Consider the following 15,886-nt stretch of genomic DNA (forward strand, 5'->3'; position numbering starts at 1 on the left):
GAAGTTCAATTTAGTTGAAAACCAAGATGTTTTTAAATTGCTATAGCAGCCAATTATAGTGCACCCTTGTACAGAAAACATATGGCCTCCAGTTGTTGGGACCTAGCAATGACATCACAGAATCAAAATACCTCTGTAGAGGCTTAGCAAGGCCTCCCGAAGTGTTGTGACCCACTGAAACCAGGGAGAACCTATAAGAGATTCTAATAAGCTCCCCTGAATTTGGCAGTGGGAATTCTATACTTGAGCAACTCTTCTTTCCTGAATCCTGAACACCCTGCCTGAGGAATTGTTCTGTGCGACTTGGAAGCTTGTAGATGGAATGTGTGGATTACTGTAGTTGAGTCTGAAAGAGGGCATTGTTCGTTTATTAATTCTTATCCTGGACAGGCTCCCGAAGTGACTTAGAATTGAAATTAAAAGATACACAAACTAGATGGAGGTGTTTATCAGCTCGGGTGCTGGCTGATATTAAACACGGCAGACCCCAGACCTTTTGATTGATCTGCAAAGTGTTCTGGTCCCTGATGTTTGCTAATGTCATCCAGAGTTCCAGACTTATCTCATTTTTTCTGTGAGTTTTTCTTCTGTGGAACTTATTTAAAGATCTGCTTCAACCCACATGCTAAACATTCCACAGATTTCATTAAGAGCTATTTTCTGAAATGTTAGTCACCATGCCAAATATTTTGACAGGACTTTAATTGCAAACAGATGATTCCAGAAAACCCTTTCTTACATGCTGTCATTAGGGTTGGATTAATTAGAATCCCTCCTTAATCTTCCTTTCGAACATTTTGTGACCTTCTCTCCAAGTCTCTGCTGACATCTTTGCAACATTTCCATGCATTGTATAAGGTGGGGCCGGCAGAATGTCAACACAGCTGATGGGCTGACCATGGGCTGGGTTTCAGGAGACCCCTGATTGTCCCTGGCCTAGGAGACATGGGGAGTCCTCATCTGCACACATCCTCTGACTTCCCATTACCATTGATGCCAGGCCTTAGTCTCTTCTTTCCATCCCCGTCCTGCAGGAGTGCCTGCCCTCACAAAGTTTGCCAGCCTCATGCCACAGCAGAGCTACCAGGCCAGGTTTCTCTCCTTGACACACCACAGCCCCTCATCTCTATAGCCTGATTCAGACATTATGCTATAGGAGTGTACAGATGTCTGTACACCGTAGGGATTTGCAAAAGGTTTTGACACCAAAACTTTTCATCTTGAAATGGGCTGTTACAAGCATCTCAAGCTTGAAACAAAACACCCTTTCAATAAAGGGCCTCTTTTGAGCTCAGAATAAAACAACCCCGTTTCGAGTCGAAACATAGTGATGTTTCGAGCACCATTTTGGAGGCCTGTTTTCCCCTTGCTGATTGGTTTTCTGGCGCTGGCCTCTGATTGGCTTGTGATCTCCTTGCTTCTTGGCCAGCTTGTTATCATACAAATCAATTGTTGTCATGGGGCAACTGTGCCCTTGGCTGGGGGAGGAAGGGGGGAGCCCAATGGATGAAGTTGCTGTAGTTGAACTTATGGCTATGCTTGCCGCTAAGGAAGGGTGCTGCTGTGGCAGCTGTTGCAATGTTAGGAATGTAAGGAGTCATAATTCTGTGTGAGAGAGCAACTTGTGCCAGTGATGTTACTGCCTCACAGGCATTGCGGCTGGCTGGCAGTAGATTCTGAGTCAGTGATTCTTTTGGGGCCATTTTTGGGCTGTTTTTGAAATGTGTGTTCTGTGTTGCGGGGGACAGATTCCCTTTTACTGTGTGCTTCTGCAGTGTTATTCAAGGCAGGGTTGCAAACTACATTGCAAATTCCAATGCAAAACTTAAGCACATAAGAACAGCCCTGCTGGATCAGGCCCAAAGCCCATCTAGTCCAGCATCCTGTTTCGCACAGTGGCCCACCAGATGCCACTGGGAAGCCCACAAGCAGGAGCTGAGGACGTGCCCTCTCTCCTGCTGTTACTCCCTTGCAACTGGTACTCAGAGGCATCCTGCCTTTGAGGCTAGAGGTGGCCTATAGCCCTCCAACTAGTAGCCGTAGCTAGACCTCACTTGCCATGTGCTCTCTGTGAGTGCAGCTTGTTCTGGCCATAGGGAGCAATGGGGAAACTGGACACACCCCATTGTTTACCATGGGTCGCTCCTAGGAACACCAAAGTGGATAATGTGGTAGGGCATTATAGATGCTACCCACTACCCAATCCACAAAAGAAATAGGCAAGTGGGTGATTTTAAACAAATGCTTGTTTTCCCCCAAACCCCACAAGTTTCCCATTGTTCTCTATAGCTGAAACACGAAAAATTCATTCATTCATTCAAAGTTTATTACAGTCTATGACCAGCACAACAAGGGGGGGAAACAATACAATTAAAATATAAATAATTTTAAACAAAAAACAAGTCAACATTTTGAAGATTGTTCCATTGAAAACCCGTTCGACCTCTATTTCAACAAAATGTTTCAGCCATCGTTATTTTGTTTTGAGCTCTAAATAAAATACAAAATCTATTTCGTGCACATCTCTAGTGGGCTATCTCAGCCCAGCTCCGGGATGTAGCTACAATTGAACAGAGGGGACAAATGTCCCCAGGCCCTTGAGGGAGGAGGCACCAGCTAGGTGACAGCTTGCTCTTTGTTCTCCCTCTTGTGTCTCTCTGACGAAGCTGGGGGCCTGCATGGGCCCATCTTCACTTTTTGTCCCAGGGCGCACTCCAACCTTACTACACCCCTGGCCAGGCTGGTCAGCTTTTGGCAGCACTGATGTGTCAAGTTTGCTACAGCCTTGTATCTCCAACCCCAGCAGCCATCAGATCAGGGTGGTGAAGCAAGCAGGGCACTCCCAGACTGTGATAAGGCAGCAATCTTCAGTGTAAATCACAGAGCAGCCAGGCTCTATGGTTCTTCCACTCATTTATTTTAGGAACTGTGCTTCCTATCCAGGCATGGTGAACAGCATGGTGGTTGAGCAGCCTACTGGGGGCAAAGGATACTATAAACAAGAAGAAGGTGCTGTGTGCATACACCTTTGCTGCAGGTATACGTGAACATGGGAAGATAGGAACATAGGAAGCTGCCATATACCGAGTCAGACCATTGGTCTATATAGCTCAGTATTGTCTTCACAGACTGGCGGCGGCTTCTCCAAGGTTGCAGGCAGGCATCTCTCTCAGCCCTATCTTGGAGAAGCCAGGGAGGGACCTTAGAACCTTCTGCTCTTCCCAGAGCGACTTCATCCCCTGAGGGGAATATCTTGCAGTGCTCACACATCAAGTCTCTGATTCCGATGCAACCAGGGCAGATCATGCTTAGCTAAGGGGACAAGTCATGCTTGCTACCACAAGACCAGCTCTTCTCCTTAACTTGCCTTCTACCAAGTCAGATTTAGGGCAGGACTGTCTACACCCGGGCTAGGCAATCAAAGTGCAAGCTACTGAAGAGGTAATAGTGGGATAGATGAGTAACAGTTTGGAAATGGTAATATTCTCCAAATTCTCCAGAATAATTGAATGAGTGAATAGTACCAGCTCCAGGAAAATGACAAATGTGTAAGCAACCAAAGTTAATAATTCCAGGCTCTCCAGCTGTTATTGACCTACAACTTTCATCATTCCCAGCCACAAGAAATGGTGTAGTTCAAAAACAGTGGGAGAGTCAAGGTTGCCTAGCCCTGGTCTACACTGACTGGCAATGACTCTGCAGAGTTTCAGTCATACCTGGAGATGCCAGGTGCTCAGCCAATGAGCTACGGCCCCTCCCCTGAAAGTGCCCCCCCAGACAGGTGCAAATTGAATTCGGAAACAGGCTGTCTTCCGCCATCTTTGTGACTCACTGAAAATGATAACTGTTGAGGGGGTGCTCAGTGATGGGAGATGTGCAAATAACAATTTAAAGGAAACAAAAAGCTATTACTTTAAATACAGTGACCAAGATGAGAGACATTCTGGGTGCACACATATGTTAACTAGCCCAGCTGTCTCTCAGATGACACAAAACATGACAATCCACAGCAGAGAGCAGAGGCCTGCTTTGCATCTCTTACTGAATAAGTCATACAAGACATGCAGAACATGAATGCTACTGTAACACAGTAAGAGAAGAGCACACTAATTTCATTCTATTTAAACTATAACCACAATGGAACGATCTTGCAGGAATCTCCCCCAACCCCTTCATTCTGGTCGTTAACTAGGCAGCTTTGCTTTTTTATGAACTTCATGCACTACATCATGAATTTTCTTTTCTAAAGATACCTTTTTATAATGTTTTGAATGCTAAAATGGTAAATGGGGGTGGGGGGTGGAGACTGCACCAAGACTTGAAGTTCTCTGAAATCCTGGCCACATTTTCTGCCTTTGTTCTCTCTCTTTTTCTTCCTCTGAAAACCTCAGTCTATAAGGAAGGAAGAAAAAAACTCCATTGTCATAAACAGAGAAAGCTAACTCACTGCATAGCAGAATATATTATTCAACAACATGGAGCATATTCCAACCTTGCTTTTAACAACATTTCTTCTACATTTTATTTGTGAGGGGAAGTCAGGACTATTCCATAGTTTATGCAGCAAACCAGTACAGATGTCAGTGGTCAGTTTGGCTGGGCACTTCCCAAAGGCCCTGATCCAGCAGGCAGCCCATTGTTGAAAGCCCCTGGGCCTCTGTGGCCCCTAGAACATAGAAAGTTGCCCTGTACTGAGTCAGACCATTGGTCCATCTAGCTCAGTATTGTCTACACCTGGAGCTAGGGATTGTGCGAATTGTGGCTAGGGATTATGGGAGTTGTAGTTCAACAACAGCTGGAGAGCCAAGGTTGCCTACCCCCTTGCCTACACTGACCTACAATGGCTCTCCAAGGTTTTAGTCAGGAGTAGCTTCCAGCCCTACCTGGAAATGCCAAGCATTGAACCTAGGGCCTTCTGCAAGCAAAGCAGATGCTCCACCACTGAGCTACAGAGCAAGCCCTATTTCCTTCTTTGCCTTTTCTTTTTGACTTAGAGGAGGTAAAAGAAGAAGCAGGCACTACCTCCTGTCACTCACCTGCCCTCTCTTGCTGGACCGAGTCGGGGCTCAAATCCCAGCTGCCCCCACTTGGAGAGATATGGAGAGGCAAGCAAGTTTGGCTGTAGCTTCTTCTCCTTAAACTTGTGTGCCACTTCTCCTTACCACTGTGCTGCTCACTCACATTCCAGACTCTCCCCAAGACACACCAGTGAGTGAAGCAAGTGATGAAGCAGCAAGAAAGGGGCAGGTGAACAGCAGCCAATAGTGGTACAGAGAAATGGGGTCCACTGAGGAGGGCTGCTAATTGTTGGAATGCTTCTTGCCCAAGGGCACCCACAACTTGGAACTAGCCCTGCAGCAATCATTGCTTGCTGTGCCTACTTTAGCATTTCCTGCCTGTATAAAATAAATAAGCAGTTTGAAACTTGGTCCTTTAAGAGCATGATCCTAGGTCATCTCTCTGCAATATGAGCCTAAATAAAGACTTATGAAAAAGTGACCTTTTTTCCCTTCTGATTTCTTCCTTGACTTCCTCTATGGTTTGCTGAATTTTCAAGCAAATATGCATTTGAATACAATCATCTATAGATAAATATTGTTGCTATTTTGTATAATGTCCCTGAGGGGAGTTGGGTGGATGGCTTATCTGGGTTATTGCTTGATATGATTAACGTCCATGCACTTAGCGTAACACTCTGAAACAAGCCTTTTAATTTGAATACAAGTCATACATCTTTTGAGCTCATCATGTTTTGGAAAATGTCTCAGTAATCAGTAAAAATACTGCCAAAGGCTTTTTTTCATATGTTGCCTTCTTAATTCCAGAATGAATGAAGAACAGATTGCTACTGTGTGTTTGTCTGTATTACGAGCGCTGTCCTATCTGCACAATCAAGGCGTTATTCATCGGGATATAAAGAGTGATTCTATACTTCTCACAAGTGATGGGAGAGTAAGTATCTGACATATTTCCTGGCATTGATTACTTCTCTCATGATAAGGGATTGTGCTCCATGGAGCTTAGTTAACACAAATGTAAGGTGTGCTATGGAAACTGATTCTCAAAAACATCCACACAGTCTCAATGCATGAGCAGAAAGATTGATTTCTGACTTCCTTGCCTTGTCATTAGGCCATATTCAGTTTAGACCAGTGGAGATCAGGGGCAGGTTTGAAAAAGCAGGCCGGAAAGAACCACTTCAACCTAGTTCCTTGACTGCTCAGTAAGTTTGGAAGTCCCAGGTTACAAAGGAGCAGGAACCCATTCCATAGCTTCTTCCCATGCCGGAGTTGTGGCAGTACCTCCGAGAAATGGCACTGGTTGTGGGAAGAAGGCATGCCATAGACTTTTCTCAAGTGACTTTGGACTTCCAACAGCAGCAAGTAGCTTCAAGCTCCCATACCAATAAAGGGAAAATTAAAAGAAATTATGAAAGCCTACTATATCAGCCATACTGAATTTACCTAGTAATGCTCCCACGTGGCTGTGGCTTTATGTTGGAGAGAAGGGTTTAAAGTAGAGAGACCCTTTCACATGGGACCTCTATGCTGTCCTTCTGCACAGCTGTGAGCATATGTACATTTTTTGTGTGTAAATGATTGTACATGTGCTCACTTTAAAAGTGAATCTCAGTACATCGGTGTCTGAATAAAATTAGTTTTGCATTTAAAAAAAAACACATTTCAGAATGATGCCTGTGTATGTTACAGTATGCATAATTTCAGAACAGACATTCCTTCCTGTGTAAGAGAAGAGGGGAATGCCTCTTTTAAACTAGTGATGGCCATCTGCAGTTTTTTTTAAAAAAATTCTTACATAAAAATGAATAAACATTTTTAAACATTCTGATTAATCTGAAGCACCTTTATGGGTGTGAAAGGGATTATTAAGGAGGATAAGGAGATTACAGAGAAGCTGAATGAGTTCTTTGCATCTGTCTTCACAGCAGAGGATACTGGCCATATCCCTGCTCTGGAACTGAGCTTCTCAGGCTTGGAGGCTGAAGAACTGGGCCCATTTCCAAACGCATTTAGTGAACATATGCAGTGTTTAGTCCCACAAAATCTAAAGGCAGTCCTAAATATACATATATGTGAGCATTTTACTATCTGTGACCTTTATATTCTGCCCTTCCTCCAAGGAGCTCAAGGCTTCCTGTGTTCTCCCATCCCCATCCCAGTATCTGGCCTAAGGTTACCCAATGAGCTTCATGACTGAGCAGGGAGTGACCTGGACCCAGGAATTCCCAATCCTAACCCAACACTCTACCCACTACAGCACACTGGCTCTCAAGTGTTGGTTAATGTACCTTGGAGTAAGTCCCATTGAGTACATTGTGGTTTACTTCAGCTCATGATCCTATGGGAAAGGAAAAACCTGCAGTATCAAAGCTGAGCTGCTTACCTATTTTTCTTTCCTTAAATAGATTTCAGCTTCTCCCCCACAAAAAATAAACACCTTCCAAAGTGTAACTAATTAAACCCTCATAGATCCTTCCTCAATGGGTGTCTCTTCCTTCACTGTAGTGCACTCGAAGCAGAAGCAACTTGGTTTGCTCTCTCCCTTGTCCAACCCCCACCCGCTCCAATAACCTTCATTCCAAGCAGAGGCTGTCCACAATGGGCTTTTTCTCCTCCTTGTTCACTCTATCCCCCATAATAGCACCTTCGTACCCATTGGGGCCAGCCAGCCATGGTCAATCAGCAAGGGGAAGCAAAGGAAAATTTAAAAAATCATTAAACAACCTATGGAGGAGCGACGGATTGACTTTGAGGGAGAGGATGGAAGGAAAGAACAGGAAGGATAGAGCATTGCACATTGTCGGAGGAAGGCTGGAAGCAACGCTGGTGGCAGCACTCAGCCTCCAGTTTGTGCAGGGACTAGGGACCAAGGGCGGTGGTTGTGTGCAGGCACATGATGCAGCAACCCTTTCCTCCCCAGCAGACCCTCCCAGCACTGGCCTACTCCACACTGGAGGAGGACTGGCACATTCCCTGTCCTCTGGTGCTGGGAGTGGGACTCCCCATGCCATGCATGCACTCTCCTCCACTCCTTTCCCAGCCAGACCTCCACTCCATCACTTTCCCACCAAAAACCAGAGCAAAAGATCCATCTCCCTGATTGGCTGCTGAGCCAACCAACTGAGAAGTGAGGCAGATTTCTCACCCTGGTTTTTCTTACTGGGGGAGGAGGTAGAGATGTAAGGCAGGCTGCTGCTGCTGCTCCTTCCGACACCCGCCTGCCACCTCAGCAAAGTGCCCTGCTGCTGTCCTTTTCCCGGGGCCTGCGATCTGTCTCCTTCATTGCCCCTGGCCCCACTCCGATCTCAGCCTCCGCGCAGCAAGAGAATGGCACCCATAAACCTTCTGCGCCAGTGGCTGGTGACATTTTGGCTAATGGCTAAAGCCAGCCCTGCATGCAGTAATGCAGTAAGCCAATCTTTACGATTAGGGTATTAAACAAGGGAAGCAACAGCACAAATGAACTCATGCTGATCATCATCACATTGGTCCAGTATCATGTTTGACTCAGATAGTTCAGGTCTGCCCTCTTGTTTCATCCACAAAAATCTGTGGAAGGACAAATAACTAAGTGTCATTGAAGGTCTGCTGGGGGTCTATGGAGTACTGGTCAGTTTCCTCTGTCATCAGCTGAGGAAGACCAGGCTGGACAATTGTTGTCAAACATATGTAAGTGCCACTATCAGTGAACAGTGATGTTTCATCACTGGACTTAGGCTACAGTCCTGTATACAGAGACTTTCCAAAATCTGATTAAATTTGATAGGCAGCATCCGGAGTAGCCTTCTGCTCTCAAGAGTACATTCAGCTCATGCAAGGAGAGAAAGGTGATTTTTGCTTCTTCCCCTTCCCTCTGCTGCCCTTGATGCTTCCCAAATACATCCCCGAGGGCTGGTGAACCCTCAGGGACATATTTTATGAGGTATCAGGGCAGCAGAGGGAGGGAATTGGCAATTTTCACGAATCCCCCTTCTCTTTGCACAAGAAGAATGTGCTTCTGTGAGCAAGAGCCTAGTCTGGATGCTGCCCAAAGAGAGTGAAAAGCAGCCTGAACATGTACTTTATTAAGATTGCAGGATCAATTATCTACAAACTCTCCACATCCCAAGGGGTATAGCTTACCTTCTGTAAACACATGAAACTCAGAAATTATCCAAGGAAATAATAGACTTACATTAAAACACAAAAAAAGAAGATTCCATCATTAAGAACATTCTTTTATCTCTTTTTTAAACAGTAGTGCTTCTAAAAAGCCATCTGATCTCTGCTGCGCAGATATATCCACAATGCCTCATTATGCTGCTGTGCTTATGCAGGAGGAGGCAATGGTAAACCCCTCCTGTATTTTACCAAAGAAAACCACAGGGTTCTGTGGGTGCCAGGAGTCAAAATCGACTTGACGGCACACTTTATCTACAGTTTGCAATGGAGACAAACTCTTATTTGTCCTTATAAGAATAAGTATCTCCTATATACACTCAGATGAGCAATCTATATGCAGCAGCCTCTTAGACTCCTATAAATGGGGAAATAGGATCTGGCATCCAAACTATGCACTGCTTCATCTATTCTTTGCAGTGTAAAAATAAGCTTTTGCTATGGTTGGCTTTGTTTTATAAATAGCAACAATTATTTCTTTTTCTTTCTTCCTGAGCTTCAGTTGAGGGGTGAGAGAAGCGGGTGAGAAGCCCTTGATTCACAGTAACGCCTGCTGTGATGCCAAAACAGGACAGACAATGCTGATAACCAAAAAAATAAAAAATGCTGCTCTCTACAATATAGGCATTTACGAAGCATTCTTCTGAATGCTTCCTACAGCTCCCCATTCTAGATCCCAAACTGCCATCTGACATGACAAATGAGCCAGTAGGGTGCATTCTCCATTTCTGGCACACAAACCCAGGACTCTACTGCTAGTCTATGATTATTCTGCACAAGGCAAAGCAATAAGTGTTATCTTGATGTACAAGAGCCTTGCAAAATTGGGTTTGCTGTGAATTGATCAAGAATGCTTCCTTATTTCCAAGTACGTAGTGGTTCTCATAGGAGAAAAGAGAGAGTCACCCTACATGAATAACATCCATTGTGATAAGAGCAACTGAAAGATAACAATGAAAAACACCAGACATAACCCAAAGTTCTTCTGCACATTTTTACATGCACCTCATTGACTAAAATTGTGTGTCCTGTGTAATCTATAAATGGCTTAAGCTACCTACTGTAGAACACGGTTCTCACTTCCTCACTCCATTTCTACTCCATCTCCTTACAAATGCATAGAATTGTTTGTTACAGTTAAGTAGTAGTAATAGTAGTAGTAATGGTTACATTGCTAAACCTTGCTCTCAAGGTCTGCTACTTGCAGACTGTGTTAGATAGGGCGCCTGTATTAACAGTTGTGCTCTAAAGATACTGAAGCCTTCTTCAAGAAGGTTAATAAAATCCAACATGAATATCGCTCATGAATTCCACCTGATTGATTGATTGATTACATTTTTATACTATCCTATCCAAAGGCTCTGGGTGGTGCCTTTGGATGGGACTACACTTGTCCTGTAGTCATCTCCCCCTCCTCCTCCATCCTAGACTTCCACATTCTTCTTCTTTCTCCCTGTGTCTCTTCTCTCTACATTCAAATACACCTGGTTCTCTTATCATCATTTTTTAGCTTTTTATGTCCATCTCCCATTCCTTCCACCTCTGTGATGTTTAATTTCTTATATTTTTTCAAAGAATGCATAAGCCTGCACCATTATAAGCATTCTTCTTCAAAATTTCATGACCTTCCAGATACCATCCCATCTCCCTCTTTTTTAATGCATCCAGACTCCTTGAAGTCTGTAGCTCTTGATGATTTCCATGATAATTTCCAGCTGTTCTTCTCTCCTCAAGTTTTTTATCTTTCTTCTGATGAGATCAAAAGGTCTCTTCTCAGACTACATTCTCAATGACATACCTCCCAGAATTATCTGACTACTTCTTCTTCTTCTTCTTCTTCTTATTATTATTATTATTATTATTAATAATTCAATTTCTATACCGCCCTTCCAAAAATGGCTCAGGGCGGTTTACACAGACAAATAACAAACAAATACGATGAAACCCTGTCCCCAAAGGGCTCACATTCTAAAAAGAAACATAAGATAGACACCAGCAACAGTCACTGGAAGTACTGTGCTGGGGGTGGATAGGGCCAGTTACTCTCCATCTGCTAAATAAAGAGAATCACCATGGTAAAAGGTGCCTCTTTGCCCAGTTAGCAGGGGTTATAGGAATCCATAGATTCTCATTCTTCTATTATCATTGTGCTAAAGGCTTCCAAATCTAGTTTTTTCATCCTGAGCTCTCACCTTCTGTCAATCCCTTCTCTCCTTCTTAGGGACATTCTCCTCCTGGAGGCCCCTCTGAAGCTGAATATGGTGAAGACAGACATTACATTGCACATGCATATAGGTCTATGTGCAAATCCACATGTTTATGTGTGAATGACTGTACATATATTTATTTTTAAAGTGATCCTATGTGCAGGTACTATGTGCATTGAACATAAAACGTGAACTGGCGTACAAATCTATACATGTGTACACTGTTCACTGTACACAGATTTTGTATGTGTTGAATATTATTTGGAGAACATAGAACATAGCCATATACGGAGTCGGTCCATAGGTCCATCTAGCTCAGGATTGTCTACACAGACTGGCAGTGGCTTCTTCAAGGTTGCAGGCAGGAATCTCGCTCAGCACTATCTTGGAGATGCCAGGGAGGGAACTTGGAACCTTCTGCTCTTCCCAGAGCGGTCTCATCCCCTAAGGGGAATATCTTACAGTGCTCACACATCAAGTCTTCCATTCATATGCAACCAGGATGGAGGGACAAGTCATGCTTGCTACCACAAGATCAGCTCTCCTCTCCAAAGAGGGCTGGAGCACCTGAATCTGTCAGTCAAATTATCTTCCTTCTCACACTTCTGATTGTGCCCTGTGTCTTGAACAACCTCCCCTTCTGTTCCTCAAGCGTGGTCCCTCACCTCTTCCTTTTACAGCCCCTCCTTCCAAACCAGCTCTTTCATAAAATAATTTTTTCCTGATGATTTATTTTCCAGATAAAATTATCAGATTTTGGATTTTGTGCTCAAGTATCAAAAGATGTTCCAAAAAGAAAGTCACTCGTCGGAACCCCCTACTGGATGGCCCCTGAAGTGATTTCTAGACTGCCTTATGGAACCGAGGTAAGCAAAACTGATGCTTTGCTCCATCCAGAGTCTCCAGGCCACTCCTGAAGTGACCCTGCTTCCACATTCTTCTCTCTAAACAAAGGGATTTTGAGTACAGCCTTCCTAGAAGAAGCTTTTACTATCGGATGAGGGTTCCTACAGGGAGAGACACTCTGCTGAAACAGGTCTATCAAACCCTCTGTGTGCATTCATTGTAAAACAGCTGGTGATTGTAGTAGAACTGGCCTGTCTTCATGTCCCTCAGGGTTTTGTGACTAATGGGCAGCCCATTGACACTGAAGCCAAATGGTCTCACTCTTCAGAGCGACACGACATGAACACTAAAAAAAACATCTTGGGGGTGGCATGTGCTAAAGTAAATGCTTGTTCACTCACTGGCATAACATACCACCAAATTCCCAGACCGTTAAGAGTATGCTATTGCCCATTCTTGTGTGTTCAATTCTTTGTTCAAGAACGAGGACGCCTTCTTAAAGAACACCTTCCTCTGTATGATCCCTGCTGCATATTGAAGTCATCTGGAGAGGTCCGTCTCCAGCTGCCACAGGCATGTCTGGTGGAGACTCTGTAGCTGCTCCTGGGGGGTGGAATGCACTCCCTGCAGAAATCGGGGGGTTTGAAACATTCCTGGCCTTTGACAGAGCCTTTAAAACTTGGGGGAGTTTTGCCCATCCACGGTTTTTAAACTGTTTTAATTTGTTCTAACTGTTTTAAACTGGGTTTGAATTATTTAGATTTTATATGTTTTTAAGTTTGATTTTTAAGTGATTATATTTGATTTTTGGTTTTGTAAACCATGCAAAGCTGTCAGGTAGGGTGGAGCAGAAATGTGCAGAATTAATTAATTGCAGAATTAATTAATTAATTAATAAGCAAGCTTTGCATTTGAAAAGAATGAAGGGAAATGTATGTGTTCCCAAAGGCAATGGAGATAAATACCCTTCATTCCTGCAAACGACTATGTTCCAATCCAACAGAACATAAAACAATCCCAACATTGACCCCCCTTTTTAAATGATGCCAATCAGCTGTTTGAAGGGAAGGGGACCATCCTGGCTGCTGGAAGAGAGAGGAGAACTATATAAAGAGAGAGGAGAACTATAGAGAGGAGAAAAATATAAACAAACAATGTCTAGTTGCCTATGCAGATCCCCATCCAGCTAAAGGTGTACAAACAGAAACCTGGATCAGAATCCAAGTGTCTGAACATAATGGTGTAGTGATTAGAGTGTTGGACTAGCACTGGAGAGACCCGAGTTCAAATCCCCATTCAGCCATGAAACTCACTGGATAACTCTGGGCCAGACATTTATCTCTCAGCCCAACCTACCTTACAGGGCTGTTGTGAGGATAGACATAACTATGTAGACCTCTCTGAGCTCTGTGGAGGAAGAGTGGGATATAAATGTGAATGAATAAACAAATAAGTAAATAAGTGAAGGCATCATGTTCACATGCACAGTTATGAACATTAGTTCCATGCAAAATTGTATCTCAAGGTGTAATGTTTTCTTGGAATACAAAACGCACGTACACACCCTTCTTTGGTGTATACTTGTGTATATATATCAAACACTCAGCATCCCACCTAGCCTTAATGCTTTTTTTGTTTAATTTATTGAAAATTAAAACTATGCTAAGAGCTGATCCACAGTCATTTTTCACAGCTGAAGTTTCTCCATGCAGTTGTCTTTGAGCATGGATCTGCCCCTACTCACATAGTCAAAGGTTCCATGTGAACTGGTGATTCTTTGCAGCAGTTTTAATATTCACAGCACCTGTCATGATCAAAGACATCACTGCAAATGAATTCAGGGACCACCAGTTGGCATGCCTGTTGCTGTATGCAATGGTGTCCCTTGGGATGGTGCATGTGGAGAAATCGAAAAGCCCAGGGACTGCAAGAACTGGCCCCAAACGAGAAAGCAAGAAGTCTGTGAATATGTCAACTATCTACATCCATGGCTTGCCATGAAAAAAACAATGGAATCCTTTTAAAAAAAAAATTACATTGTAGTATAGAGGCAAAAAAAGCCAACTGAGATTTATAGGTAAGAGGTAACAGGATCTGAAAGTACAAACATGCAGACTCCATAGGAAACTTGTTTTCCTATTTTTTGCCAGATACGAAGCTTTGAAATTTTGAGATGACCCTAAATGCATCCGAATAGGCATCTTCTATCATGGGAATGATTTGCATGGTTTCTACTCTCCCCCTTCTCCCACATTATGCATTTGCATTTGCCCTTTATTAATGAAAAATACAAATTCAATCAATCCAAATGCTATAACTCCATACCCTGTGAAATATGAATAATGCAAGACAACAGGTGCATACTGCACACAAATTGTACAAGTATTCAGTATAACTTGTGAATAGGGTTTTGACTGATTGATTGATTAAGTGCCGTCAAGTCAGTGTCGACTCTTAGAGACCACATAGATAGATTCTCTCCAGGATGATCTGTCTTCAACTTGCCCTTTAAGGTCTCTCAGTGGTGCATTCATAGCTATTGGAATCGAGTCCATCCACCTTGCTGCTGCTAAAATAGGGTTTTAAGGTAAAGGTAAAGTGTGCTGTCAAGTTGATTTTGACTCCTGGTGCCCACAGAGCCCTGTGGTTTTCCTTGGTAGAATACAGGAGGGGTTTGCGTTTGCCTCCTCCCGCACAGTATGAGATGATGCCTTTCAGCATCTTCCTATATCGCTGCTGCCCGATATAGTACCAGCAGGGATTCAAACCAGCAACCTTCTGTGCCACTTAAGGTGGGCTTAAAATAGGGTTTTTTATTCACCACTAAAACTGAATGTGAGAGCTCTCCCTGTTTCACTGACTCCAAAGGGGTGATCCCCACTCAACCAGCAACAAATAAGGTGGTTCTCACGACCAGCTCTACCCAGGGTAGAGCAGCCCTACCTGAACAGAGCTGGCCATGAGAAGTACCAGGATCAGTCCTGACCCCTGTGGTCCACAACGGGCTAGCCCATGTCTTTTACCTGGGCTAATAGTGGGGTAGAAGGGTGCGAGTGTGCCCTTCTACCCCTCTCCCCTGTGATGTTAATTCTTGGGCTACTTGCAGCCCAAGCATTCACAAAGCTGGGCAGCAAGAGCACCAAGCAGTGGGGAAATTCCCCAATGCACTGCAAGCAACTTTGATTGTGTGCAGGGATGCAAGTAAAGAGTCTGCCTCCCTGCCAGCCCTCCCCACCCCCAACGTTTTTGGTCAGAAAGTGAACAACCTTAATGTGTCCCTTTTTTTCAAAAGTCAGTGGGACAATGCCTCTTTGAGGATTCAACACCTGTAAAAAGCTAACTGCATGCAGCCTCTTTCAACTCATTGATGTTTCTTGCAGGTGGATATCTGGTCCCTTGGTATCATGGTCATAGAAATGATAGATGGAGAGCCACCTTATTTCAATGAGCCGCCACTCCAGGCAATGCGCAGAATCCGAGACAATTTACCCCCACGAGTGAAGGATCTGCATAAGGTGAGGATGCTTGTATGGTGAGGTCATTGATAGGCATCTTCATCTTCCAGCACAACCCTGAGCAAATAGGTGCTATGCCTGGTGTCTTTTAAAGTCGCAGTCTATCACAGGGGTCTGCTTAGATAATTTCCGTCCTCAG

The 15,886-nt window shown here is 43.9% G+C and overlaps 1 protein-coding gene across 6 annotated transcripts in view; it reads left to right on the forward strand.

Moving 5' to 3' along the window:
- The window catches only part of PAK5 (p21 (RAC1) activated kinase 5), a 160,369-nt gene that overhangs the window by 141,447 nt on the left and 3,036 nt on the right, over positions 1-15,886 (forward strand). For all 6 annotated transcript variants that reach the window (XM_053284708.1, XM_053284709.1, XM_053284710.1 and 3 more), the window contains 3 exons: positions 5,826-5,952; positions 12,127-12,252; positions 15,613-15,747. In XM_053284708.1, coding sequence (XP_053140683.1) covers positions 5,826-5,952; positions 12,127-12,252; positions 15,613-15,747 — 388 coding nt within the window. The remainder of the gene's footprint in view (positions 1-5,825; positions 5,953-12,126; positions 12,253-15,612; positions 15,748-15,886) is intronic.

Source organism: Hemicordylus capensis, chromosome 1 (assembly GCF_027244095.1).
Source record: "Hemicordylus capensis ecotype Gifberg chromosome 1, rHemCap1.1.pri, whole genome shotgun sequence".
Classification (NCBI taxonomy): Eukaryota; Metazoa; Chordata; class Lepidosauria; order Squamata; family Cordylidae; genus Hemicordylus; species Hemicordylus capensis.